Source organism: Nipponia nippon, unplaced genomic scaffold, assembly GCF_047370975.1.
Source record: "Nipponia nippon isolate SJK-2023a ecotype South Korea unplaced genomic scaffold, ASM4737097v1 scaffold_1, whole genome shotgun sequence".
NCBI classification, from domain to species: Eukaryota; Metazoa; Chordata; class Aves; order Pelecaniformes; family Threskiornithidae; genus Nipponia; species Nipponia nippon.
In genome coordinates, this window is record NW_028262290.1 from 897,999 (window position 1) to 924,883 (window position 26,885).

Genomic DNA, 26,885 nt, shown 5'->3' on the forward strand with positions numbered 1-26,885 from the left:
ATGGGGTTGAGCGGGGGGCGGGGCCGTCCCCGCTGCGGGCCGGCGGCGCTGACGGCGGCGATGGGGCTCCGGCGCGCGGTGAGGGGGGCGGGGACCCCGCGACCCCCGGCCCCGCCCCCCCGCGACCCCCTCCCCCACCCCCCGGGGTCCCCCTCCCCCCCCCCCCGAGGGGCTCCCCGGGGAATCCCTCCCCTCCCCTCCCCCTCCCGACCCCCCCGGGGATCACCCCCTCCCCCCTCCCCCCCCCCCCGTTCCCCTCCCCCCCACGGGGCCCCTTGGGGAACCCCCTCCCCCCCCCCCGACGCCCTCGGGGTCCTCCCCTCCCCCCGCCCGGGGAAAGTTCCCCCTCCCCCCCCCCCCCCGCCCTCCCCGGGGATCCCCTCCCCCCCCCCCGCCCTTCCCCTCCCCCCTCGGGCCCCCCCACCCCTTGGGGAGCCCCCCTCCCCCCGCCCCTCCCCCGCCCCTCCCCCCACCGGACCCCGCCAAGGCCGCGGCCCTGGGCGCTGGGGGGGGGGGGGGGGAGGGGAGGTGGGGCCACGCCCTCCAAGGACGGGAGGGGGAGGGGAGCGGGGGGTGGGGGAGGGGCATCGGTGGGGCTGGGGTGGGGGAGGGGCAGCGATGGGGCTGGGCTGGCGTTAGGGGGCGCCCATGGGCACGTGTGGGGTGGGGGTGCCCCGTAGGGTGTCGTGCTGGGGGGGGGAGGGGTGACCCCGTGGGGGGAGGGGTGACCCCGGGGCCCCACTGGCGCCCCCTCCCCCCCCCAGGTGCAGCTCTGCCGCCTCCGCCCCCCAGCCCCGCCCCGAGGCCCCCCGGCCCCACGGGGAGCGGGGCCACCCGGGGGGGTGGCCGGGGGGGCCCGGGGGGGTCCCTGGGGCGCAGGGGGGAGACGGGGGGCGCAGGGGATGCTATGGGGCAGGGGGTGCGGTGTGGGGCACGGGGGCTCTGTGGGTCATGGGGGAGATGTGGGGCACGGGGGGAGATGTGGGGCACGGGGGGAGGTGTGGGGCACGGGGGGGCTCTGTGGGGCACGGGGGGAGATGTGGGGCACGGGGGGGCTCTGTGGGGCACGGGGGGAGATGTGGGGCACGGGGGGGCTCTGTGGGGCACGGGGGAGATGTGGGGCACGGGGAGAGATGTGGGGCACGGGGGGAGATGTGGGGCACGGGGGAGATGTGGGGCACGGGGGGAGGTGTGGGGCACGGGGGGGAGATGTGGGGCACGGGGGGAGGTGTGGGGCACGGGGGGGAGATGTGGGGCACAGGGGGAGATGTGGGGCACGGGGGGAGATGTGGGGCACGGGGGGGCTCTGTAGGGCACGGGGGGGAGATGTGGGGCACGGGGGGAGATGTGGGGCACGGGGGGGCTCTGTGGGGCACAGGGGGGCTCTGTGGGGCACGGGGGGAGATGTGGGGCACAGGGGGGCTCTGTGGGGCACGGGGGGGAGATGTGGGGCACAGGGGGAGATGTGGGGCACGGGGGGCTCTGTGGGGCACGGGGGGAGATGTGGGGCACGGGGGGAGGTGTGGGGCACGGGGGGGCTCTCTAGGGCACGGGGGGGAGATGTGGGGCACGGGGGGAGATGTGGGGCACGGGGGGGCTCTGTAGGGCATGGGGGGGAGATGTGGGGCACGGGGGGAGATGTGGGGCACGGTGGAGCCCCTGACCCCCGCCCCCCAGGCCGCCCGTGGGGCTGCTGCGGCCGGCGCTGGTGGGGCTGGTGGGGCTGGGGGTGCCGCTGGCCACCGCCTGGTACCTGCGGGCCGAGCGCCGGGAGCGGCGGCGGCTCTGGCTGCTGCTGGACGGCGTGGGACGCTTCGGCAGGTCGGTGGCCGCGGGGCGAGCGGGGGGGCGGGGCCGCTGGCCCCCGGGCTCAGCACCTCCCCCCCCCCCCAGGTCGCTGGCCGTGGGCATCCACATCTCCCTGGACTACTGGTGGACGGCCAACGTGGCCCTGCGCGGCCTGGAGGAGGCGAGGGGGCCACTGGGGGGGCGAGGGGGCCACTGGGGGGGGCTTGGTGGCCAGTTGGGGGGCTCGGCAAGGGGTTGGGGGGCTTGGGGGCCACTTGGGGGGGGCTCAGCGACCATCTGGGATCTCGGCGAGGGGTTGGGGGGCTCAGTGGCCGGTTGGGGGCTTGGTGACTGGTTGGGGGCCTTGGTGGCCATCTCAGGGGCTCAGTGGCCACTTGGGGGGCTCAGTGGCCAGTTGGGGGCTCAGTGGCCGGTGGGGGACTCAGTGGGCAGTTGGGGGCCTTGGGGGCCGGGTGGGGGACTCAGTGGCCAGTTGGGGGCTCAGTGGCTGGCTGGGGACTCAGTGGCCAGTTGGGGGGCTCGGTGGCCAGTTGAGGGCTCAGTGGCTGGTTGGGGGCTCAGTGGCTGGTTGGGGGCCTTGGTGAGGGGTTAGGGGGCTCAGTGGCCAGTTGGGGGCTTGGTGGCCAGTTGGGGGCTCAGTGGCCAGTTGGGGGCTCAGTGGCCGGTTGGGGGCTCAGTGGCCAGTTGGGGGCTCAGTGGCCGGTTGGGGGCTTGATGGCCGGTTGGGGGCCTTGGTGGCCAGTTGGGGGACTCAGTGGCCAGTTGGGGGCTCAGTGGCTGGTTGGGGACTCAGTGGCCAGTTGGGGGTCTCGGTGGCCAGTTGGGGGCTCAGTGGCTGGTTGGGGGCCTTGGTGAGGGGTTAGGGGGCTCAGTGGCCAGTTGGGGGCTTGGTGGCCAGTTGGGGGCTCAGTGGCCAGTTGGGGGCTTGGTGGCTGGTTGGGGGCTCGGCAAGGGGTTGGAGGGCTCAGTGGCCAGTTGGGGGCTCGGTGGCCGGTTGGGGATCTTGGTGGCCGGCTGGGGGCTCGGTGGCCGGTTGGGGATCTTGGTGGCCGGCTGGGGGCTCGGTGGCCGGTTGGGGATCTTGGTGGCCGGTTGGGGGCTCGGTGGCCGGTCGGGGATCTTGGTGGCCGGCTGGGGGCTCGGTGGCCGGCTGGGGCCTCGGCAAGGGGCCGGGGGCCCGGGGCCCCTCGGGGCCCGGTGGCGGCGGGCGGTGACGGGGCGGCGGCGGTCGGCAGGGCAGCCCGGCGCGGGCGGCGGGGATGGCGCGGTGCCACCAGCGCGCGGCGGAGCGGCTGCTGCGGGGGGCCCTGCGCAACGGGGGGCTCTACGTCAAACTGGGCCAGGGGCTCTGCGCCTTCAACCACCTCCTGCCCCCCGAGTACCCGGCCACCCTGCGCCGGCTGGAGGACCGGGCCCTGCGGCGCGGCTACCGCGAGGTGGGGGGCGGCTACCGGCGGGGGGGCGGGGGCCAGCGTGGCCCCGGGCGTGGGGACGGCCACGACCTGGGCTTGGGGGCATCGTGGACCCCAACTTGGGGACGTCAGGGACCCTGATTTGGGGACAGCGTGGATCCCTGGCGTGGGGACACTGCAGCCCCGGGTTTGGGGACATCAGGGACCCCGGCGTGGGGAGAGCGTGGCACCAGGCTTGGGGACAGCCCCAACCTGGGCTTGGGGACATCAGGGACCCTGATTTGGGGACAGCGTGGCCCTGGGCGTGGGGACAGCATCGTCGCGGGCGTGGGGACATCGTTGTCCCTGGCCTTGGGGACGGCGTGGCCCCGGGCACGGGGAGACCGATGTCCCCCACGTGGTGGCACCGCCACCTCGGGGATGGGGACACCGCGGTCCCCGGCACGGGGACACCGCGGCCCTGGGCACGGCGATGGCCACAGGGGTGTCCCCAACGCCCCGGCCCCCTGTCCCTGCCGTGTCCCCACCGTGTCCCCATGTCCCCACGGTGTCCCCACATCCCCACGGTGTCCCCATGGTGTCCCCACGGCATCCCCATGTCCCTGTGGTGTCCCCACATCCCCATGGTGTCCCCACGTCCCCATGGTGTCCCTGCGGTGTCCTGGTGCTGTCCCCACGTCCCCACGGTGTCCCCACGTCCCCACGGTGTCCCCACGTCCCCGTGGTGTCCCCATGTCCCCACGTCCCCACGTCCCCACGGTGTCCCCACGTCCCCATGGTGTCCCCACATCCCCATGGTGTCCCCACGTCCCCACGTCCCCGTGGTGTCCCCATGTCCCCATGGTGTCCCCATGTCCCTGCGTCCCCATGTCCCCACGGTGTCCCCACGTCCCCATGGTGTCCCCATGTCCCCACGTCCCCACGTCCCCACGGTGTCCCCACGTCCCCATGGTGTCCCCATGTCCCCACGTCCCCACGTCCCCACGGTGTCCCCACGTCCCCATGGTGTCCCCATGTCCCCACGTCCCCACGTCCCCGTGGTGTCCCCACGTCCCCATGGTGTCCCCATGTCCCCACGTCCCCACGTCCCCGTGGTGTCCCCACGTCCCCACGGCGTCCCCGCGGTCCCCCCGCGCTGTCCCCACCTCCCCGCGCTGCCGCAGGTGGACGAGCTCTTCCTGGAGGATTTCCAGACGACGGCGGCCGGGCTCTTCCAGGAGTTTGACTACGAGCCCGTGGCGGCCGCCAGCCTGGCCCAGGTCCATCGCGCCCGCCTGCAGGACGGCACCCCCGTCGCCGTCAAGGTCGGACCCCCGGGACCCCCCGGGACCCCCCGGCACCGGCACCCTGGGGTCCCCGCCCCCCCCCAGGGGCCCCCCCCAACACCGGGACCCCCCCCAGGGCCCCCTCTTCCAACACCAGGGACCCCCGGGGCCTCCCCCCCTCAGTGACCCCCCCAACATTGGGGACCCCCAGGACCCCCCCAACACCAGCCCCCTCCCCCCGGGCCTCCCCCCCTCAGTGACCCCCCCCAGGACCCCCCTCCAACACCAGGACCCCCCAGGGAATCCCCCCTCCAAGTGACCCCCCCCAACACTGGGGACCCCCTAGGCCCCCCCAGGGAATCCCCCCCAGTGACGCCCCCCCAGGACCCCCCAGAGCCTCCCCCTCCGTGACCCCCCAGGACACCCCCGAGCCTCCCCCCCGTGACCCCCCCAGAGCCTCCCCCCAGTGACCCCCCCCAGAGCCTCCCCCCCCCAGTGACCCCCCCAGTGACCCCCCCCAGAGCCTCCCCCCCCCAGTGACCCCCCCCCCAGTGACCCCCCCCCCCCAGTGACCCCCCCCAGAGCCTCCCCCCCCCCCCAGTGACCCCCCCCAGTGACCCCCCCCAGGACCCCCCAGAGCCTCCCCCCCCCCCCGTGACCCCCCCAGAGCCTCCCCCCAGTGACCCCCCAGGACCTCCCCAGAGCCTCCCCCGGGACCCCCCGGACCCCCCGGACCCCCGGACCCCCGGACCCCCCCGGACCCCCCGGACCGGGCCCCCCCAGGTGCAGTACATCGACCTGCGCGACCGCTTCGAGGGCGACATCCGGACGCTGGAGCTGCTGCTGCGCATCGTCGAGTTCATGCACCCCGACTTCGCCCTGGGCTGGGTGCTGCAGGTACGGGGGGGCCCCCGCCGCCCCCGGGACCCCCCCGGGACCCCCCCCCCCGGGACCCCCCCCGGACCCGCGGCGTCCCCGTCCCCCCCAGGAGCTGAAGGGGACGCTGGCGCGGGAGCTGGACTTCGAGAACGAGGGCCGGAACGCGGAGCGCTGCGCCCGCGACCTGCGGCACTGCGGCTACGTGGTGGTGCCGCGCGTCCACTGGGACAAGTGCAGCAAGGTGGGGACGGGGACGCGGGGGCACGGCTGGGATGGGGACAGGGACACACGGCTGGGATGGGGACAGGGGGACAGGGGACACGGGGACGGGGGACACGGGGGGGACAGGGGATGGGGGACACAGCTGGGATGGGGACATGGGGACAGGGGACACGGGGATGGGGGACACGGCTGGGATGGGGACAGGGACACACGGCTGGGATGGGGACAGGGGGACAGGGGACACGGGGATGGGGGACACGGGGGGACAGGGGACACGGGGGGACAGGGGATGGGGGACACGGCTGGGATGGGGACAGGGGGACAGGGGACACGGGGACGGGGGACATGGGGGGGACAGGGGATGGGGGACACAGCTGGGATGGGGACATGGGGACAGGGGACACGGGGATGGGGGACACGGCTGGGATGGGGACAGGGGGACAGGGGACACGGAGACGGGGGACACGGGGGGACAGGGGACACGGGGGGACAGGGGATGGGGGACACGGCTGGGATGGGGACAGGGGGACAGGGGACACGGGGACAGGGGACACGGGGGACAGGGGACACGGGGACACAGCTGGGACGGGGACAGGGGACACGGGGGACACGGCTGGGATGGGGACAGGGGGACAGGGGACAGGGGACACAGGAGGACAGGGGACGGGGGGACAGGGGACACGGGGGACACGGCTGGGATGGGGACATGGGGACAGGGGACACGGGTGGCATGGGACACAGCTGTGATGAGGACGGGGGACATGGGGGACATGGCTGGGATGGGGACATGGGGACGGGGAAATGGGTGGGATGGGGACAGGGGGACACAGCTGGGATGGGGACATGGGGACAGGGGACATGGCTGGGATGGGGACAGGGGGGACACGGGTGTGATGGGGACATGGGGACAGGGATGGCAGGGACGGGGGATGGGGGACACAGGGACGGGGACAGGGGACACGGGGACGGGGACAGGAGCCATGGGTGCGATGGGGCCAGGGACGGCGGGGCCAGGGGACGGGGATGGAGGGGACGGGGACGGGGACAGTGGGGACGGTGGGGACCAGGCAGGCAGGACCCAGCCCGGAGCCCCCGCCAGGGTGCAGAGGTGACATTGTCCCCTGTCCCCTGTCTGTCTGTCCCCTGTCCCCTGTCCCCTGTCTGTCTGTCCCCGTCCCCTGTCCCCTGTCCCCAGCGGGTGCTGACGGCCGATTTCTGCGAGGGCTGCAAGATCACCAACGTGGAGGGGATCCGCAGCCAGGGCCTGGGCCTGCGGGACGTGAGTGACACCGGGGGGACACGGGGGGACACGGGGACACGGGGGGGACATGGGGATGTGGGGCCATGGGGGACATAAAGGACATGGGGGATACAGGGACATGGGGACACGAGGACATGAGGACACGGGGGGACATGGGGACAGGGGGACATGGGGACATGGGAGGACACGGGGACATGGGGGGACACGGGGAGACGGGGGGGGACAGGGGGACACGGGGACATGGGGGGACACGGGGGATGTAAGGGACATGGGGGACATAAAGGACATGGGGGACACAGGGACATGGGGACACGAGGACACGGGGGGACATGGGGACAGGGGGACACGGGGACATGGGAGGACATGAGGACACGGGGGGACAGGGGGACACGGGGAGACACGAGGAGACGGGGGGACACAGGGACATGGGAGGACACAGGGACATGGGGACACGGGGACACGAAGACACAGGGGGACACGGGGACAGGGGGAGACATGAGGAGATGGGGGGGCAGAGGGACATGGGGGGCACGGGGACACGGGGGGACACGGGGACATGAGGACACGGGGGGACACGGGGGCATGGGAGGACACAGGGACATGGGGACACGAGGACATGAGGACACGGGGGGACACAGGGACGTGGGAGGACACGAGGACACGGGGGGAGACGGGGGGACAGAGGGACACGGGGGGACACGGGGACAGGGGGCCGGGGGGGCCGGGACCGAGGCAGCCGCCTCCGCAGGCCGCCGACAAGCTGATCCGCGTCTTCGCCGAGCAAATCTTCTACACCGGCTTCATCCACGCCGACCCGCACCCCGGGAACGGTAACGCGCCCCGAAGGGCGGCCCGGGGCCGAAGGGGGTCCCCGGGGGGGGGGGAGGGGAGGGGGTCCCGCCGCGGCGGCGCTGACCCGCGCCCGCCGCAGTGCTGGTGCGCCGCGGCCCCGACGGCAAAGCCCAGCTCGTGCTGCTCGACCACGGCCTCTACGAGTTCCTCAGCGAGAGGTGAGGGGGGGGCCCCGAAATGGCGGGGGGACCCCGAAATGGCGGGGGGACCCCGAAATGGCGGGGGGTCCCCGAGGCGGGGCCCCCGCGCTGAGGCTGGGGCGCGGCAGGGACCGGGCGGCGCTGTGCCAGCTCTGGAGAGCCATCGTCCTGCGCGACGACGCCGCCATGAAGAGGCGCGCGGCCGAGCTGGGCGTCGAGGGTGAGGCGGGGGCGGGGACCCCAGCAGCCCCCACCCCACCGTCGCGCCCCGCGGGGGGACCCGGTGGCCCCAAGTGTCCCCCCAGTGTCCCCCAAGGGTCCCCAGTGTTCCCAGTATCCCCAGTGCCTCCAAGTGTCCCCCAGGTGTCCCCGGCATCCCCAAGCGTCCCCGGTGTCCCCAGTGTTCCCAGTATCCTAAGTGTCCCCAGTGTCCCCGGTGTCCCCAGTGTCCCCAAGCGACCCTCATGTCCCCAGGTGTCCCCCAGCACCCCCAGTGTCCCCCCAAAGCATCCCCAGTGTCCTCAGGTGTCCCTGGTCCCCGCAGGCGCCCCTGGTGTCCCCAAGCGTCCCCAAGTGTCCCCGGTGTCCTCAGGTGTCCCCAAGCGTCCCCAGTGTTCCCAGTATCCCCAGTGTCCCCAAGCATCCCCAGGTGTCCCCAAGCGTCCCCGGTGTCCTCAGGTGTCCCCAGTGTTCCCAGTATCCCCAGTGTCCCCAAGCGTCCCCGGCATCCCCAGTGTGTCCCTGGTGTCCCCAAGCGTCCCCAGCATCCCCAGTGTCCCCCAAGTGTCCCCTGGTGTCCCCAGCATCCCCAAGTGTCCCTGGTGTCCCCGGTGTCCCTCAAGTGTCCCCAGTGTCCCCGGTGTCCTCTAAGTGTCCCCACTGTTCCCAGTATCCTCAGTGTCCCCAAGCGACCCTGGTGTCCCCAAGCGACCCTGGTGTCCCCCAGCACCCCCAGTGTCCCCCCAGCGTTCCCCATCATCCCCAGTGTCCCTGGTGCCCCCCCCCCCAGTGTCCCCAGTGCCCCCCGCCCAGGGTGGCGGGGATGAGCCACGGGGGCTTGGCCCCCTCCTCCCGCCCCGGGGGGCTGCCCCCCAACCCCCGCTCTATGGGGGGCTGCCCCCCAACCCCCGCACCCCGGGGGGCTGCCCCCCAACCCCCGCTCTTTGGGGGGCTGCCCCCCAACCCCCGCATCCCGGGGGGCTGCCCCCCAACCCCCGCTCTTGGGGGGGCCGCCCCCCACCCCCCCCCCCCCCCAGATTATTTCCTCTTCTGCGAGATCCTGATGCAGCGGCCGCTGGGCGCGGGGCGCGGGGCGCTGGCCGGGGCGCTGACGCGGGAGGAGCGGGCCTACATGCAGGAGATGGCGGCCCAGCGCTTCCCGCGCATCCTGGGGGTGCTGCGGGCGCTGCCGCGGCCCATGCTCCTCGTCTTCCGCAACATCAACACCGTCCGCAGCATCAACGCCGCCCTGGGCGCCCCGGTCGATCGCTATTTCCTCATGGCCAGGAGGTGAGGCGGCGGCGGCGGCGGCGGCGGCGGCGGCGGGTTGCGGGGCTGCCCCACGGCGCGCCGCCCCACAGCGCCCCGGCTCTGCCCCACAGCGCCGTGCGGAGCTGGAGCCGCCTGAGCGGGGAAAGGGCCGCCGGCGTCCGCGTCTGGCGCTGGCTGCGGGTGGCCTGGGAGAGCCTCAAGTTCGAAGTCGCCCTCCGGTAAGGGGCGGCGGTGGCGGCGTGGCTGGCCGCGAGGTCACGGCGGCGGTGACGACGCGGCGGCGGCGGCGACGTCACGGCTGCCCCGTCTCCCCCCGCGCAGGCTGGACTGCGTCGCGGCGAAGCTGACGGCCTCGCTCCTGCGCTGCTTGGCCTCCTGGGGCCTCCTGCCCCACGGCGAGCGGCTCGGGCAGCACCTGCGGGCGTAGCCCCCCGCCCCCCAATAAAGCCGCCGCCCGGCCCCTTTTCCCGGCTGTTTTTAATAAATTTCCAGTGGCGGGGGGGGAGGGGCGGCGGTTGGGGGGCGGCGGTTGGGGGGCGGCGGTTGGGGGGCGGCGGTTGGGGGGCGCGGGGCCCTCAGAAGTGAGCCGTCACCCGGTCGATCTCCAGCAGGTCCTCCAGGATCTGGGGGGGGAGAGAGGGGTTGGGGGGACCTGGGGGGCTGGGGGGCAGGGAGCCCCGGCACGCAGCTCTGTGGGGCAGAGCCCATGGGGCGGGGAGCTGACGCACCCATATGTGGGGCACAGTGAGAGGACAGAGCCTGTGGGGCTGAGGGTGGCCTGCCCCATAGCCCTGCCCCATGGCTCTGTCCCGCGACCCTGCCCCACAGCCCTGCCCCACATCCCTGCCCCATGGCCCAGCCCCACATCCCTGCCCCATGGCTCTGTCCCGCGACCCTGCCCCACAGCCCTGTCCCACGGCTCTGCCCCACATCCCTGTCCCATGGCTCTGCCCCACGGCCCTGCCCCATATCCCTGCCCCACATCCCTGCCCCACATCCCTGTCCCACGGCTCTGCCCCACAGCCCTGCCCCACATCCCTGTCCCACAGCTCTGCCCCACGGCCCTGCCCCATATCCCTGCCCCACATCCCTGCCCCACATCCCTGTCCCACGGCTCTGCCCCACAGCCCTGCCCCACAGCCCTGCCCCATGGCCCTGCCCCACAGCCCCGCCCCACGGCTCAGCCCCACGGCCTTGCCCCAGAGCCCAGCCCCACGCCTCTGCCCCACATCCCCTCCCCCACGTCCCAGCCCCCCGTCCCCTCCCCCGCCCCCCGCCCCCGCCCCACTGACGATGTCGGGCGTGGTGCCGATCTTCTTGGCCAGCTCCCCGCGCTCCATGGCGCTGAGGTACAGGTACCGGTTCAGCAGCTCCCCGTCCAGGACGTTGCGCACGGCGTTCTGCAGGACGCGCCGCTCCGCGTGCAGCAGCCTGCGCCCACCGCGCCCATGGCACCCGCGCCGCCATGGGGCAGGAGCCGGCGCGGGGGGGTGGCGGGAGCCGGGGGGCACGGGGACGGTGTGGGGCAGGGGCCAGGGACGAGGCGTGGGGCAGGGATGGGGTGTGGGGCTGAGGATGAGGTGTGGGGCTAGCGACAGCGAAGAGGTGTGGGGCCAGGGACGAGGTGTGGGGCTGGCGACAGGGATGAGATGTGGGGCAGGGATGGGGTGTGGGGCTGAGGATGAGCTGTGGGGCTGGGGACACGGAACAAGGTGTGGGGCAGGGGACGAGGTGTGGGGCAGGGGACGAGGCGTGGGGCTGGGGACGAGGTGTGGGGACAGGGCTGAGCTGTGGGTCAGGGCTATGCTGTGGGGCAGCGCCGTGCCGTGGGGGAGCCATGGGGCGGCCATGGGTCAGGGCCGTGCCGTAGGTCAGCACCATGCTGTGGGGCAGCCATGGGTACCGTGGGGCAGGTGTGGGGCAGCTGTGGGGTGGGTGGGTGCCGTGGGGCAGGCATGGGTGCCATGGGGCGGCTATGGGGCAGGCGTGGGTGCCATGGGCGGGTGTGGGTGCCGTGGGGCAGGTGTGGGGCGAGTGTGGGGCAGGCATGGGTGCCGTGAGGTGGCTATGGGGCAGGCGGGGGGCAGGTGTAGGTGGCGTGGGTGCCGTGGGGCAGGCGTGGGGCAGGCGTGGGGCGGGTGTGGGTGCCGTGGGGCGGGCGTGGGGCAGCCATGGGGCAGGCGTGGGGCGGGTGTGGGTGCCGTGGGGCGGGCGGGGGCGGGGTACCTGAAGGCGCGGGGGTTGAGGCCGGCGTGGTGGGGCAGCATGGTGCTGAGCGCGTTCTGCAGCATCAGCAGGCGCCGGTACGTCTTCTCCTGCATCGGCAGCAGCAGCCCCACGCCCCCGTCCAGCGTGGCTGCGGCGCCGCCGCGTCAGCGCCCGGCCCCGGCCCCCGGCCCCCAAACCCCGGGGCCCTGCCCACACCCAGCACCCCCAACCCCAGCACCCTGCCCCCATCCTGCACCCCGAATCCCTGCACCCCCAACCCCAGCACCCAGCACCCCAAACCCCGAATCCCGGGGCCCTGCCCGCATCCTGCACCCCAAACCCCGGCACCCCAAATCCTGGGGCCCTGCCTGCACCCAGCACCCCAGCACCCCAGCACCCCAAGCCCTGGGGCCCTGCCCGCATCCTGCGCCCCAGCACCCCAAACCCCAGCACCCTGCCTGCACCCAGCACCCCAGCACCCCAGCACCCTGCTCCCCAAACCCCAAACCCCAGGGCCCTGCCCGCATCCTGCACCCCAGCACCCCAAACCCCAGCTCCCAGCACCCCAAACCCCAGCACCCAGCGCCCTGCCTGCACCCAGCACCCCAGCTCCCAGCACCCCAAACCCCGGGGCCTTGCCCGCATCCTGCGCCCCAAACCCCGGCACCCCAAATCCTGGGGCCCTGCCTGCACCCAGCACCCAGCACCCCAAACCCTGGGGCCCTGCCCGCATCCTGCGCCCCAGCACCCCAAACCCCAGCACCCTGCCTGCACCCAGCACCCCAGCTCCCAGCACCCCAAACCCTGGGGCCCTGCCCGCATCCTGTACCCCAGCACCCCAAACCCCAGCACCCAGCGCCCTGCCTGCACCCAGCACCCCAGCTCCCAGCACCCCAAACCCCAGCTCCCAGCACCCCGCCTGCACCCAGCACCCCAAACCCCGGGGCCCTGCCCGCATCCTGCGCCCCAGCACCCCAAACCCCAGCACCCAGCCCCCCCAGCACCAGCGCCCCGCCCCCGCCCCCGCGGGCGCGCACCGAACCAGGTGATGTGCTTGTTCTCCCAGGCGCTGGTTTTCTTGGCGCCGTCGGCGGCGCCGCGGCACGGCGTCCTCCAGAAGGTGTTGACGTGGGCGCCCACGTGGAAGTCGGCGCGGCGCAGCAGCCGCATCCCGCCGAAGCTCTCCTTGGCTGGGGGACACGGCGCGGCATGGCACGGCGTCCGGCACCGCGGCGCCCATCGGCGCGGCGGCCGGTGCCCCCCCGGCGCCGGGCTCACCTTCGGGCAGGTACATGTACACCAGGAGGTTGCGGTCCCGGTCGGACACTGCGGGAAGATGGAGCTTTGCCGGAGAACCCCAAGCGGCGCCGCCGGCACCGCCGGATCCCCCTGCCCCGCGCCTGCCCGGGCGGGACGGACGCCACGCGGGCCGGTCTGGCTTCCCCGGCAGCGCCGGAGCCACACGGCAGCACCGGGAGCCACACGAGTGCCAGGAGCCACGTGGCAGAGCCGGGAGCCGCACGGCAGCACCGGAGCCACACGGCAGCACCGGGAGCCGCACGGCAGCAATGGGAGCCACGTAGCAGTGCCGGGACCCATACGGCAGTGCTGGTAGCCACATGGCAGTGCCAGGAGCCACGCAGCAGCACCGGGAGCCACGCAGCTACACCGAGAGCCACGTAGCAGTGCCGGAGCCACACGGCAGTGCTGGTAGCCACAGGGCAGTGCTAGGAGCCACACCGCAGTGTCGGGAGCCACACAGTACTGCCGGGAGCCACACGGCTGCAATGGGAGCCACATGGCAGTGCCGGGAGCCACGCGGCAGCACCGGAGCCATCTGGCAGTGCCAGGAGCCACGCAGCAGTGCTAGTAGCCACACAGCAGCACTGGAAGCCACATAGCAGTGCTGGTAGCCACACAGCAGCACCAGAGCCATAAGGCAGCACTGGTAGCCACACAGCAGTGCTAGGAGCCACGCAGCAGCACTGGTAGCCACACAGCAGCACTGGAAGCCACATAGCAGTGCTGGTAGCCACACAGCAGCACCAGAGCCATACGGCAGTGCCGGGAGCCATGTGTCAGTGCCAGTAGCCACACAGCAGCACTGGAAGCCACGTAGCAGTGCTGGCAGCCACACAGCAGCACCAGAGCCATAAGGCAGTGCTGGTAGCCACACAGCAGTGCTAGGAGCCATGCAGCAGCACCAGAGCCATACGGCAGTGCCGGGAGCCATGCGTCAGTGCCGGTAGCCACACAGCAGCACTGGAAGCCACGTAGCAGCGCCGGGAGCCACACGGCAGTGCTGGTAGCCGCGTGGCAGTGCTGGGAGCCACACGGCAGCGTTGGGAGCCACGTGGCAGCACCAGGATGCACGCAGCAGTGCCGGCAGCCACGCGGCACCGCTGGGAGCCACGCGGCAGCGTCAGGGGCCAGGCAGCCGCGCCGGGACCCCCGCGGCAGCGCCGGGACCTACCCAGGAAGCCCAGCTGGTTGCCGTCCACCATGAAGTCCACGCTGTAGACCTCCAGGGGCTTCGCGTCCTGCAAGGAGAAGCGGCGGCGTCAGCGGGGCAGGTTCCGGCAGGGAGCCCCCGCCGCCGGTGCCGCCGGCGTTACCCGGCTAACGAGGGAGAGGGTCTTGCTCTCCTCCTGGTAGCGCAGCAGGGAGATGCTCTTCATCAGGTCGGCGGCCAGGATGAAGTTCTTGACGCTGATCATCTGGTGGATGTAGAGCTGGGTGTCGATGAAGGCCATCCCCGTCAGCTCGTTGTCCTTCAGGCTCCAGAGGAAGATCTGCGGCGACGCCGGGGACGCACACAGACGCGCGCGCGGGTGACGCCCCCGGCCCCCGCCGCGGTGGCCGCGGCGGCCCCTGGGGTGGCCCCCTCACCTTCTGGCCGATGGCCGACACCAGGTAGCCGTTGCAGTGGCAGAGGGCGGTGACCGGCCCCTTCTGCTCCTTTTCGTACAAGACCTTGAACTTGTTCTTGGTGAGCGGCTGCCCCGGCTCCGGCACCACCTCGATGATGTCCATGATCAGGATCTGGGCAGGGACGGACGGACGGACGGAGGGGCAGGGGCTGGGACGCCCCCGGAGGCACCCGCCGCAGGCAGGGGGGCGTGGGGAGAGCGCGGCTGGGGCTGCCGCACCCCCGGGCGCCCCCAAAACCCCCGGGGGTCCCCAAATCCCCCGCGACCCCGGGCGCCCCCCAAATCCCCCGGGAGCCCCCCGAGACCCCTGGGTGCCCCCCTGAAGCCCCCGGATGCTCCCCAAGACCCCTGGGTGCTCCCCGAGACCCCCGGGCACCCCCCAAATCCCCTGGGTGCCCCCTGAGACCCCTGGGTGCCCCGAGACCCCCGGGAGCCCCCCGGGCGCCCCCCGAGACCCCTGGGCGTCCCCCAAATCCCCTGGGAGCCCCCCGAGTCCCCCAGGCGCCCCCCAAGACCCCTGGGAGCCCCCCAAATCCCCTGGGCACCCCCGAGACCTCCAGGACCCCCCGAGACCCCCGGGCGCCCCCCAAATCCCCCGGGAGCCCCCCGAGACCCCTGAGTGCCCCCCTGAAGCCCCCGGATGCTCCCCAAGACCCCCGGGTGCTCCCCGAGACCCCCGGGCACCCCCAAATCCCCTGGGAGCCCCCCGAGACCCCTGGGAGCCCCCTGAGACCCCCGAGACCCCCTGGTGCCCCCCGAGACCCCCCAAATCCCCTGGGAGCCCCCGAGACCCCCAGGTGCCCCCCGAGACCCCCAGGCGCCCCCCAAGACCCCTGGGAGCCCCCGAGACCCCCGGGAGCCCCCCAAATCCCCTGGGAGCCCCCTGAGACCCCTGGGAGCCCCCTGAGACCCCCGAGACCCCCCAAATCCCCCAGGAGCCCCCCGAGACCCCCGGGAGCCCCCTGAGACCCCCGGGAGCCCCCGAGTCCCCTGGGAGCCCCCGAGACCCCTGAGACCCCCCAAATCCCCCAGGAGCCCCCGAGACCCCTGGGAGCCCCCTGAGACCCCCGGGAGCCCCCCGAGTCCCCTGGGAGCCCCCCGAGACCCCCGGGCGCCCCCCAAGACCCCCGGGTGCCCCCCTGAGACCCTCAGGAGCCCCCCGAGACCCCCGGGCGCCCCCCGAGGCCCCCGGCCTCACCCGCCCGCGGCAGGTGACCTCCTCGCCCTGCATCAGGCAGGTGCCGACGGCGACGTAGCCCTTCAGCCCCGAGACCGTCTCCTCGCTCTTCAGCGAGACCGTCCTCATGCAGGTGACGTGCTCCCACTCCTCCAGCTCGATCCTGGGGGGCGGAGGGGCAGGATCGGGCCCAAATCCCCCCCCCCCCCGACCCCCGGGTGAATCCGGCGCGGGGAAGGGGGCAGCCGCCGGCGCGGCCCCGCGGTGCTCACCGGGTGTTGGGGATGGTCTCCCAGCTCACCGGGGAGATCAGCTGGATGGAGAAGGCCTCCTGCTGCGGGTGGATGTAGCGCTCGTCTGGGGGGAGAGGGGGGCGGGGCTCAGGACAGACGGACGGGGCTCAGGACAGACGGACGGGGCTCAGGATGCGGCTCAGGACAGAGGGACGGGGCTCTGGACAGACAGAGGGGCTCAGGATGGGGCCCAGGACAGAGGGACGGGGCTCTGGACAGACAGACGGGGCTCAGGATAGGGCCCAGGACAGACGGACGGGGCTCAGGACAGACGGAGGGGCTCAGGACAGACAGACGGGGCTCAGGATAGGGCCCAGGACAGACGGACGGGGCTCAGGACAGACGGAGGGGCTCAGCATAGGGCCCAGGACAGACGGACGGGGCTCAGGATGGGGCTCAGGACAGACGGACGGGGCTCAGGACAGACGGAGGGGCTCAGCATAGGGCCCAGGACAGACGGACGGGGCTCAGGACAGACAGACGGGGCTCAGGACAGACAGACGGGGCTCAGGATAGGGCCCAGGACAGACAGACAAGGCTCAGGACAGACGGAGGCGCTCAGGATGGAGCTCAGGACAGATGGACGGGGCTCAGGATGGGGCTCAGGACAGACGGACGGGGCTCAGGACAGAGGGACGGGGCTCAGGATGGGGCCCAGGACAGAGGGATGGGGCTCAGGACAGACAGACGGGGCTCAGGATGGGGCTCAGGACAGACAGACGGGGCTCGGGACGGGGAGACAGGGCTCAGGACGGGGCTCAGGACAGACAGACAGGGCTCAGGACAGACGGACGGGGCTCGGGACAGAGGGATGGGGCTCAGGACAGAGGGACGGGGCTTGGGACGGGGCCCAGGACGGGGGGAGTGGGCTCCCGAGGGGACGGACGGACAGGAGGGGACGGACGGACGGACAGCGGCGCCGCCGGCCTCACCCCTCTCGATGCTCTCGAACTCCTTCTCCTCGCCCGTCATGCGGGGGATGCGGGTGCAGGGGTTGATGACGCTGGTGGCCACGGCGTAGACCTGCCGGCGACGGCGCCGTCGGCACGGGGACCCCGAGGGGACCCCCCACCCCCGCCGGCCTCCGCTCAGCCGGGCAGGGACCCCCGGCACGGCGCCGTAGGGCGCGGTACGGCATGGTACAGTGCGGTACGACGCCGTATGGCATGGTATGGCGCCGTATGGCACGGTACGGCGTGGTACAGCGTGGTACAGCGCAGTATGGCGCGGTACGGCATGGTACGGTGCGGTACCACGCAGTATGGCACGGTACTGCGCCATATGGCACAGTATGGCATGGTACAGCGCAGTATGGCGTGGTACGGTGTGGTACGGTGCAATACGGCATGGTACGGCATGGTACGGTGCAGTACGACGCAGTATGGCATGGTACGGCGCCGTATGGCACGGTATGGCATGGTATAGCGCAGTATGGCGTGGTACGGTGCGGTACGACGCGGTATGGCGTGGTACAGCGCAGTATGGCGCGGTACAGCGCAGTATGGCAAGGTACGGTGCGGTACAGCATGGTACGGCCCAGTATGGTGCGGTATGGCGCGGTACAGCATGCTATCACGCAGTATGGCGCGGTACGGCATGGTACGGTGCGGTACGACACAGTATGGCGCGGTACGGCGCCGTACGGCATGGTATGGCGTGGTACAGCATGGTACGGCGCAGTATGGCACAGTACGGCGCCGTACGACGCGGTACGGCACGGCGTGGGATGGCGCGGTACAGCATGGTACGGCGCAGTACGGCACAGTACGGCGCCCTACGGCACGGTAGGGCGCGGCGTGGGATGGCGCGGTACGGCGCGGCGCGGTACCTTGGACTCGACGTGGTAGGCGACGTAGTGCGCGGTGCAGCGGAGCGGGATCTTGCGCACCGGCCACGGGGCGTCGTAGGAGAGGTAGGCGGGCAGGACGCTGATCCGCAGCTCCCCCTGCCCCCGCCGCGCCGTCAGCGCCGCCCGGACCCCCCCAACCCCCCCCGCGACCCCAAAACGTCCCCGTAGCCCCCCAAAATGACTACAACCCCCCCCAAACCTCCCTAGCCCCCCCAGCCCCCCAAACTCCCCCACAACCCCCCCAAATCGCCCATAACCCCCCAGCCCCCCACCTCCCCAAATCCCCCCACCATAGCCCCCCGATCCCCCCATAACCCCCCAGACCTCCCCAACCCCCCAGCCCCTCCAAAGCCCCTCAAATCCCCCCAAAATCCCCCATAACCCCTCCACCCCCCCCAAATCCCCCCCCCCCAAATGCCCCACAGCCCCCCAAATCCCCCCATAACCCCCCCCAAATCCCCCATAGCCCCCCCAAGCCCCCCAGCCCCCCCCATAGCCCCCCCCATAGCCACCCCGACCCCCCCCCCAGCCCCCCCAGCCCCCCCAGCCCCCCCGCCCCCACCTGCCGGTTGAAGTAGAGGAAGCCCTTGGGGCAGTTGACGTTGTGGAAGGGGGCGAAGGAGTCGACGGCGCCGTCGATGGTCATGGGGTGCAGGCGCAGGGCCCCCCGCGCCGTCACCAGCAGCCAGTGCGGCGCGGGGCCGCAGATGAACACCTGGACGGCGGGCGGGGGGGGGGGTGCGCGACACCCGTCACCCCTCCGCCGAAGCGGGGGGGTCCCGGGGGGGGTCCCCGCCGCGTCCCCGCCGCCCCCGCCGCCGCCGCCGCGCTCACCCCGGCGTAGCCGTAGATGTCCTCGAAGGAGCGGAAGCGGGCGACGCGCCCGCGGGGCCCCCCCGCCTCCTCGCTCCCCGCGCTCTCCGGCTTCTTCTTCGACGGTTTCAGCTTCTTCTCCCGAAAATTGATGTTGTGGGGGACCTGGGGGGGGCGGGATGGGGAGGGAAGGGCGGCGGTGCCGCAGCGGTGCCGTGGCGGTGCCGTGGCGGCGGAGCCTCCCCGCTCTCACCTTCTTGAACCGCACTTTGAGGTTGCTCTGGCCCAGCTGGGAGTCGTGGCTGAAGGCTTCGTAGATCAGCAGCTCCTGCTCCACGTGGACCTGCCGCCCGCCGCGCTCAGCCCCGGCAGCCCCCCGGCATCTCCGGCAGCCCCCCGGCATCTCCCAGCATCCCCGGCATCCCCTGACATCCCCCCGGCATCTCCCAGCATCCCCCCCGCAGCCCAGGCATCCCCCGACATCCCTCTGGCATCTCCCGGCATCCCCGGCATCCCTCCGGCATCCCCGGCATTCCCCACATCTCTCTGGCATCTCCCAGCATCCCTCCAGCATTCCCAGTATCCCCCAGCACCCCTCCGGCATCCCCGTTATCCCCAGCACCCCCACCATCCCTCTGGCAGCCCCCCGGCATTCCCAGCACCCCCCACATCCCGCCGGCAGCCCCCGCATCCCCGGCATTCCCAGCATCCCCCTGGCATCCCCCCAGCATCTCCCAGCATCCCCGCTATCGCCGGCATCCCTCCGGCATCGGCATCGCTCCGGAATCCCCCGGCAGCCCTCCGGCATCTCAGGCATCCCCCCGGCATCCCTCTGGAATCCCCTGGTTTCTCCGGCATCTCCCAGCATCCCCCACATCTCCTGGCATCCCTCTGGCTTCCCCCAGTATCCCCCAGCGTCCTCCCAGCATCCCCAGTATCCCCCAGCATCCCCTAAAATCCCCCAGCTGGGATCCCCAGCATCTCCCAGATCCCCCCAGCGTCCCCGGCATCCCCAGCATCCTTTGGCATTCCCAGCATCCCCAGTATCCCCCAGCATCCCCAGTATCTCTGGCATCTCCAAGCATCCCCCTGCATCCCGCCGGCATCCCCTGGCACCCCCTGGAATCCCCCGGCATCTCAGGCATCCCCTGGCATCCCCAGCGTCCCCTGGCATCCCTCCGGAATTCCCAGCATCCCAGGCATCCCCCACGTCCCTCCGGCATCCCCCGGCATCCCCCAGATCCCCCGGCATCTCCCAGCATCCCCCGGCATCCCCCGTATCCCCCGGCATCCCTCTGGCATCCCCCGGCACACCCGGCATCCCCCACATCCCCCGGCATCCCTCCGGAATTCCCTGCATCCCAGGCATCCCCCACGTCCCTCCGGCATCCCCCGGCATCCCCCACATCCCCCGGCATCCCCCACATCCCCCGGCATCCCTCCGGAATTCCCTGCATCCCAGGCATCCCCCACGTCCTTCTGGCATCTCCGGCATCCCCCCAGCATCCCCGGCATCCCCCACATCCCCCAGCATCCCTCCGGCACCCCGGCATCCCTCCGGCACCCCGGCACCCCGGCATCCCTCCGGCACGCCCCGGCCGCTCACCAGCAGGTAGGGCCGGCTCTGGCGGTTGCCCAGGGCCACCAGCAGCACCTCCTTCACCAGCGGCAGCTCGCCCTGCCGCGTCACCTCCTCCTTCTTGCCGTCGCCGGGGGCGGCCGGCTGCCCGAAGGAGCTGTCGACCAGCACCCGCTGCCCCATCGGGAAGTTCTTCACCAGGAACACCAGGCGCCAATCCGGCAGCTGGTAAATCTACGGCACGGGCAGGGGTACAGGCAGGGGTACGGGCAGGGAGCGGCGCCGCCGCGGCGGCCACGGGCAGTGGGGATCCCACCGGATCACCGTGTCCCTTCCCCATCGCCCGCCGGGGTCTCACCTCCATGGCGCCGTTCTCCCGTACCAGTACGCACCAGTGGGTGGGTTCCGGTTTGTACTGGTGGGGATCGCGGTCGGCGGAGGGGAGGCTGCTGCGGCGCGGTTCTTCCTTCACCGGGCTGAAGAGAGCCCCCGAATCCCCGTAGAGCATCTCCTCCTCGTCGTCCACCGTGTCGCTGCGCCCGCCGGCAGAGAAAACGCCGAGCCCTCGCCTCCGCCGCCCTCGGGGAGGCGACGGCTCCGTCCCCGCGCCGCCGGCACCGCCGCCGCCGTCCCCCGGCACCCACCTGATGTCCTGGATGAGGGTCTCCGCCTCGGAGTGGGTGCGGAGGGAGAGCTCGTCCCGGGCGCTGGCGGCCCGGCTCTCTGTGGTGAACATCCCGCTGACGTCCCGGTACAGGCAGAGCGCGATCACCTTGGATTGCTGGCGAGACGGCAAAGGGGGAGGGCGAGCTGGCGGGGAGCGGGGCCGCCGGCGACGCCGGGCCCCGCCGGGGCGGCTGTCGGCACTCACGTGGTGCAGCTGGGGTTTTTGGAGGGTGAGGCGGTGGGTGCGGCCCCCGTAGCTGTCGCTTTTCAGGACGAACATGGTGACCTGCCCCTCGGCGCTCATGATCACCACGAAGGGGTCGGCGACGGCGCAGTGAACGATCGGCGAGCCCAAATCCACCGGGATGAAGTGCAGCTGGTTCACTGCGGCCGGGGAGAAGGGCAGGGAGGGGGTGGGAAGGGGGGGATCCCCGCGGCACCCGTGGGTGCCCCCCGCCCCGCTCCCCGCCGGCGCCCACCTCCTTCCAGCAGCCGGATGCCGAGCGGCGACACCTGGACGATGTACCGGTTCTCGCCGATGTTACCGGCGAAGACGGTGGGGCCCTGCGTGGCGAAGCCGCTGGTGTCCAGCTCCATGATCTCCTGCCCCGTCTGCAGGATCTGAGGGCGGAGGGAGACGAGCTGGAAGCGAGCCCCGGCGCCGGGAGACACCGGCACCGGGAGACGCCGGGCTCTTGGCCGCCGCCCCGGCCGCGCCGCCGTCCCCTCACCATGGTGGAGTCCTCGCGGCTGAGGATGAGGAAGCCGTGCCGCTTGCCGTCCTCCTCGGGCGCTTCGGCGGGAGCCGGCTCCTTCTCGGCGTTCTCCCCCGCCGCGTTTTCATCCGGCTGGAAGGAGGAACGCCGGTGAGCGTCGCCGCGCCGGGGCCGCCCCCGGTGAGGTCCGGCGGGGCCGGGGCCGGGGCCGCCGCGGGCCACCCACCTCCTCCTTCTTTTGGGGCGCGATGACGGTCCACATGTCGTAACAACCCGGCAGCTCGAAGGTGGTGACCACCTGGGGCCGGATGCTTTTCTGCGGGCGCCGGCGGGGAGAGGTGAGGGCGGGCGGCCGGGCGCCGTGGGGCGGCCCCACACCCGCCGTGGGGCAGAAGGGGGGGGGGGTGTGGCTGGGCGGATACAGGCAGCGCCCGAGGCTTCGGGGCGGCCCTGGTTTGGCCCAGATCGGTGCTGTGGCACCGGTACCTGACCTGCGGCGGACGCTTCACGCCGGGGCAGGCCTTGGGACAGTGCGGGGACGTGGGGGAGGCCGGCAGGGGACACGGAGCCAGGGGAGGGGACACGGAGTCAGGGAGGGGACACGGAGCCAGGGAAGGGGACACGGAGTCAGGGAGGGGACACGGAGCAGCAGGGAGGGGACACAGAGCCAGGGAAGGGGACACGGAGCAGCAGGGAGGGGACATGGAGCCAGGGATGGGGACATGGAGCAGCAGAGAGGGGACACGGAGCAGCGGGGAGGGGACGTGGAGCGCGGGGAGGGGACACGGAGCGCGGGCAGCGCGGCCTGACCTGCAGGACGGAGAGGGCTCCGTTCTTGCCGTAACCGGAGCAGAGCACGATCTCCAAATCCGGCTCCGGGCTGCTCTGAAACTGGAACCGGGACAAAGCGGCGGCCGTCGCCGTCCCGCCCTGCCCGTCCCGGGGCTGCGGGCGGGGGCGCGGGCAGGGCGCAGGCAGGGGCTGCCCGTCTCCTGCCGGGACTCACCTCTTCCGAAAGGAAGGCCGGCTCCCCCATGGCGGCGTTGGCGCAGGGGCCGATGTTGAGGATGCTGTCGCAGACCTGGGGGGGGGAGGGAGGAGGGGGAGGCGGCGCGGTGACGCGGGGAGGGGACGGGGGGGGCGCCGGGGCGTCCCCCGCGCCGTCGCGGGCTACCTCGAAGGAGTAGGTGGCCAGCTGCGTCCCCGACTGCGCCTCGCTGCCGTACACCTCGATCTCGTCCACCTCGTCCTGCGGCGCCGATTTTCCGCCTGGCCGGCGGCACGGGGAGACGGCGTCACCCTCACCGTCACCGCGTCGCCCCGCGGTGACGCCGGGACCCCGCTTCTCCCCGAACGCCCCCCGTCTGCCGCCCCGGCGCGGTTGGGGGGGCCCGGCGCTGGCGCCCACCTGCCCAGGTCCCCGAGGGCTCCGACCGCTTCTTCTTCACCGGGGGCTCCTCCTGCGGGGGAGGGGAGGGGTGGGAGAGCCCCGGACCCGGACCCTCCCCCGGTGCCCCCGCGCTGGAGCTGGGCTGGGGGGACTGGGAGGGGGCCTGGGAGGGGGCCTGGGGACTGGGAGGGGGTCTGGGGGACTGGGAGGGGGTGTGGGGGGCTGGGAGGGGGCCTGGGGACGGGGAGGGGGCCTGGGGGACTGGGAAGGGGGGTCTGGGGGACTGGGAAGGGGGTCTGGGGGACTGGGAAGGGGGTCTGGGGGACTGGGAAGGAGGCTCTGGGGACTGGGAAGGGGGCTCTGGGGGACTGGGAGGGGGGCTTGGGGACTGGGAGGGGGGCCTGGGGGACTGGGAAGGGGGGCTTGGGGACTGGGAAGGGGGCTTGGGGACTGGGAGGGGGTCTGGGGTCCTGGGGGGGACCTGGGATGGGGATTTGGGGGCTGGGAAAAGGGTGTGGGGACATGGGAAGGGGGCTTGCGGACTTGGGAAGGGGTGCGGGGACCCGGGATGGGGGCTTGGGGCCCAGTAAGGGGGTGCGGGGACCTGGGATGGGGATCTGGGATCTGGGAAAGGGGCTCGGGGACTGGGAATGGGGTTTGGGACCTGGGAAGGGGGGTTGGGGATCCGGGAGGGGGGTCTGCGGACCTGGGGGGGACCCGGGATGGGGGCTGGGGACCTGGGATGGGGCCCTGGGGACTGGGAAGGAGGCTTGGGGACTGGGATGGGGGTCTGGGGACTGGGAAGGGGGGGTGGGGACTGGGAAAGGGGTCTGGGGTCCTGAGGGGGACTTCGGATGGGGGTTTGGGGATCTGGGATGGGGGTCTGGGATCTGGGAAAGGGGTGTGGGGACCTGGGATGGGCGTTGGGGACCCATAAGGGGGGTCTGGGATCTGGGAAAGGGGTGTGGGGACCCGGCCTGGGGGCTCGGGGACTGGGAATGGGGTTTGGGACCTGGGAGGGGGGTTGGGGACTGGGAATGGGGTTTGGGGACCCCGGGATGGGGGGCTGGCACCGGGGAGGGGGCCTCACCTGCCTGTCGGCCGGCTCCTTGCCCCCGTTGGCGGGGGGCTCCTGCAGCTTCTCCGTGTACTTGAGCAGCAGGGAGTTGCCCAGGCGCGACCCCAGGAACAGGTACCCCGGCTCCATCGTCACCATCTGCCGGGGCGGGGGAGGCGGCGGGTGACGGGGGGAGGCGGCGGGTGACGGGGGGACCCACGGGGGGAGGCGGGGGTCCCCGGCCGCCCGCCCCGGGGGCTTACGCAGGTGGTGAGGACGCTGGCGGCCGCTTTGTCGAAGTGGAAGGAGCGGACGCTCCTCATCCCGTCCGTGATCAGCGTCAGGACGTAGCTGGGGACAGAGGGGACGCGGGGGGACGGTGGCACCCTGGAGGGCGGGGACGCCGGCCCCACGGTGGCCCCCGGTGGCCCCCGGTAGCCCCCCCCGGCTTACATCTCCCCTCCTTTCAGCGAGATGACCATCTTGTCGTAGGAGATGAAGGTGGCCTGGGCACAGTCGAGCGTCACCTTCACCCCCTCCTGCACCCCTGCGGGAGAGGGAGGGTGAGCGCCCGAACCCCCAGACGGGCCCGGGAGGAAGGGGAGGAGGAGGAAGAGGAGGAGGAGAACGAGGAGGAAGAGGAGGAGGAGGAAGAGGAGAAGAACGAGGAGGAGAAGAAAGAAAATGAGAATGAGAAAGAAGAGGACGATGAGGAAGAAGAAGAGGACAACGAGCAAGAAGAGGAGGAGAACGAGGAAGGGGAGGAGGAGAACGAGGAAAAGGAGAACGAGGAAGAGGAGGAGAACGAGGAAGAGGAGGAGAACGAGGAAGAGGAGGAGAACGAGGAAGAGGAGGAGAACGAGGAAGAGGAGGAGAACGAGGAAGAGGAGGAGAACGAGGAAGAGGAGGAGAACGAGGAGCAGAAGAAGGAGAAGAACAAAGAGGAGGATGAGGAGGAACAGTAGGACAAGAAGAATGAGAATGAGAAGAAAGAAGAGCAAGAACAAAAAGAAGAAAAGGAGGAAGAGGAGGAGCAGGACGAGGAAGACGGGAGGATGAGCAAGATAAGGAAGAGAAGAAAAAGGAAAAGAGAAGGAGAAAGAAAGAGGACAATAAGGAAGAAGAGGAGGAGAACGAGGAAGAAGAGGAGGAGAACGAGAAAGAAGAGGAGGAGAACGAGAAAGAAGAGGAGGAGAACGAGGAGGAGAACAAAGAGGGGCACGAGGAGGATGAAGAGGAAGAGGAGAGGAAGGAGAAGAAGGAGGAGAAGAAGGACAAAGAAGGGGAAGAGAAGAAAGAAAAAGAAAAGGAAGAAGAAGAGGAGGAGGACGAGGAAGGCGGGAGGAGGAGGAAGATAAGGAAGAGCACAAGAAAGAAAATGAGAATGAGAAAGAGGACAAAGAGAAAGAAGAGGAGGGGAACGAGGAAGAAGAGGAGGGGAAGGACAATGAGGAGCAGAACAAGGAGAAGAACGGAGGAGGAGGAGGATGATGAAGAGGAAAAGTGGAAGAAGAAGAAGAACAAGAACGAGGAGGAGGAGAAGAACGAGGAGGAAGAGGAGAAAGAGAAAGAAAAGGAACAAGAAGAGGAGAAAGAGAAAGAAGAAGAGGAGGAAAAGGAAGAAGAGGAGGAAAAGGAAGAAGAGGAGGAAGAAGAAGAGGACAAGAAGGAGGAGGACAGGGAGAAGAAGAAAGGGGACAAAGAGGAAGACGGAGGACAATAAAAGTGAGGAAGAGGATGAAGAGGAGAGCAAAGAGGAGGAGGAGAAGGATGAAGACAAGCAGAAGAAAGAGAGCGAGGAAGAGAAGGAAGAAGAAGAGAAGAAGGAAGAGGGCAACGAGGGCAACGAGAAGGAGGAGGAGAACAAAGAGAAAAAGGAGAAGGGAAAAGAAAATAAGAAGGACAAAGAAGATGAAGAGGAGGAAGAGGAGGAGGAAGGCAAGAAGGAAGAAGAGGAGGAAGAAGACAAACTAGGGAAGGAGAAGGAGAAGGAAGAGAAGGAAGATGGGAAACAAGAGAAAAGGAACAAAGAAGAAAGAAAAGGAAAAAGGAAAAGAATGAAGAAAAGCAAGAAAAGAAAACAAGGACAAAAAAGAGAAGGAGAACGAAGAAGAAGAGAACAAAGAAGAGGAAGAGGAGGAGCAAGAAAATGAAAATGGCCAAAACAAAGAGAAAAAGAAGAAAAAAAAGGAAGGAAGAGGAAAAAGAGGAAAAAGGAGAAAATGAGAAACAAAAAGAACAAAAAGAAAACCGAAAAGATGAAAAAGAAAAGGATGAGGAAGCGGAGGAGAACAGAAAGGAGAAAAAGGAGGCCGAAGGCAAAGAGAAGGACGGAGAGGAGGACGAGGAAGACGAGCAAAGAGAGGAGGACGAGGAGGATGAAGATGAGGATGAAGGGAAAAAAGACGAGAAGGAAGAGGAAGAACAGAAGGAAAACCACAATGAGGAAAAGGAGGAGGAGGAGGAAAACCACAACGAGGAGGAGGCGGCGGCGGCGGGGGCCCTTACGCAGGGGGAAGACGGTGGTGCCGTTGGTGAGGCTGTTGAGGGCCACGCCGTAGGGCGGCACGCTCTGGTTGAGGTAGAGCAGCGAGTTGACGGCGAAGATCACCACCCCTCCTGCCGCCAGAGAGACGAGAGAGAGAGAGAGAGAGAGAGACAGCCGTCACCGCGCCGCCGCCGCGCCGTCACCGCGCCGCGCCCGCGCCGGCGCTCACCGATGGGCTTGGGGACGGCCAGCGCCTGGGTGCAGTCGAAGGGGAGGTTGCTGAGGGACCAGATGACGGGGTGAACCTTCTGCATGATGTTGAGGGAGATGGCCACGATGCTGCAGGTGTCCTGGCGCACCGCCACCCGCCTGCGGACAGCGCCGGCGT

The 26,885-nt window shown here is 71.0% G+C and overlaps 2 protein-coding genes across 9 annotated transcripts in view; one reads left to right on the forward strand and one right to left on the reverse strand.

The window, feature by feature from the left end:
* On the forward strand, window positions 1–9,797 carry ADCK5 (aarF domain containing kinase 5). Its single transcript, XM_087733750.1, has 15 exons — window positions 1–78; window positions 765–819; window positions 1,677–1,821; window positions 1,894–1,969; window positions 3,045–3,245; window positions 4,385–4,525; window positions 5,270–5,383; window positions 5,475–5,606; window positions 6,783–6,866; window positions 7,597–7,678; window positions 7,780–7,858; window positions 7,969–8,060; window positions 9,097–9,349; window positions 9,442–9,549; window positions 9,653–9,797. The coding sequence occupies exons 1-15, from the start codon at window positions 1–3 to the stop codon at window positions 9,756–9,758; spliced, it is 1,746 nt and encodes a 581-aa protein (XP_087589876.1). The 3' UTR covers window positions 9,759–9,797.
* Window positions 9,592–26,885, reverse strand: part of CPSF1 (cleavage and polyadenylation specific factor 1) — a 19,979-nt gene continuing 2,685 nt past the window's right edge. For 3 of the 8 annotated variants that reach the window (XM_087733492.1, XM_087733564.1, XM_087734018.1), the window contains 31 exons: window positions 26,727–26,866; window positions 26,518–26,628; window positions 24,463–24,556; window positions 24,273–24,360; window positions 24,043–24,168; window positions 22,971–23,022; window positions 22,737–22,831; window positions 22,569–22,643; window positions 22,373–22,453; window positions 21,789–21,878; window positions 21,578–21,694; window positions 21,326–21,467; window positions 21,052–21,230; window positions 20,825–20,961; window positions 20,539–20,713; window positions 20,208–20,414; window positions 18,855–18,944; window positions 18,623–18,766; window positions 18,351–18,503; window positions 17,768–17,884; window positions 16,872–16,962; window positions 15,919–16,003; window positions 15,668–15,809; window positions 14,429–14,581; window positions 14,155–14,331; window positions 14,013–14,079; window positions 12,818–12,865; window positions 12,577–12,729; window positions 11,558–11,646; window positions 10,624–10,762; window positions 9,593–9,954 (listed from right to left, as the gene is read on the reverse strand). In XM_087733492.1, the coding sequence (XP_087589618.1) occupies window positions 9,809–9,954; window positions 10,624–10,762; window positions 11,558–11,646; window positions 12,577–12,729; window positions 12,818–12,865; window positions 14,013–14,079; window positions 14,155–14,331; window positions 14,429–14,581; window positions 15,668–15,809; window positions 15,919–16,003; window positions 16,872–16,962; window positions 17,768–17,884; window positions 18,351–18,503; window positions 18,623–18,766; window positions 18,855–18,944; window positions 20,208–20,414; window positions 20,539–20,713; window positions 20,825–20,961; window positions 21,052–21,230; window positions 21,326–21,467; window positions 21,578–21,694; window positions 21,789–21,878; window positions 22,373–22,453; window positions 22,569–22,643; window positions 22,737–22,831; window positions 22,971–23,022; window positions 24,043–24,168; window positions 24,273–24,360; window positions 24,463–24,556; window positions 26,518–26,628; window positions 26,727–26,866 (3,703 nt within the window). In that variant the 3' untranslated portion in view covers window positions 9,593–9,808. Of the gene's footprint in view, window positions 9,955–10,623; window positions 10,763–11,557; window positions 11,688–12,576; window positions 12,730–12,817; window positions 12,866–14,012; window positions 14,080–14,154; window positions 14,332–14,428; window positions 14,582–15,667; window positions 15,810–15,918; window positions 16,004–16,871; window positions 16,963–17,767; window positions 17,885–18,350; window positions 18,504–18,622; window positions 18,767–18,854; window positions 18,945–20,207; window positions 20,415–20,538; window positions 20,714–20,824; window positions 20,962–21,051; window positions 21,231–21,325; window positions 21,468–21,577; window positions 21,695–21,788; window positions 21,879–22,372; window positions 22,454–22,568; window positions 22,644–22,736; window positions 22,832–22,970; window positions 23,023–24,042; window positions 24,169–24,272; window positions 24,361–24,462; window positions 24,557–26,517; window positions 26,629–26,726; window positions 26,867–26,885 lie in introns of all 8 variants that reach the window. The other 5 variants (XM_087733784.1, XM_087733639.1, XM_087733936.1 and 2 more) reach the window with 5 other exon arrangements.

Bases quoted from the DNA above. Each gene is read 5' to 3' on its own strand.
- ADCK5 (XM_087733750.1), top strand. From the start codon at position 1: ATGGGGTTGAGCGGGGGGCGGGGCCGTCCCCGCTGCGGGCCGGCGGCG. The intron at 4,526-5,269 runs GTCGGACCCCCG...GGGCCCCCCCAG, and splicing joins GCACCCCCGTCGCCGTCAAG to GTGCAGTACATCGACCTGCG. The intron at 5,607-6,782 runs GTGGGGACGGGG...CCCTGTCCCCAG, and splicing joins ACTGGGACAAGTGCAGCAAG to CGGGTGCTGACGGCCGATTT.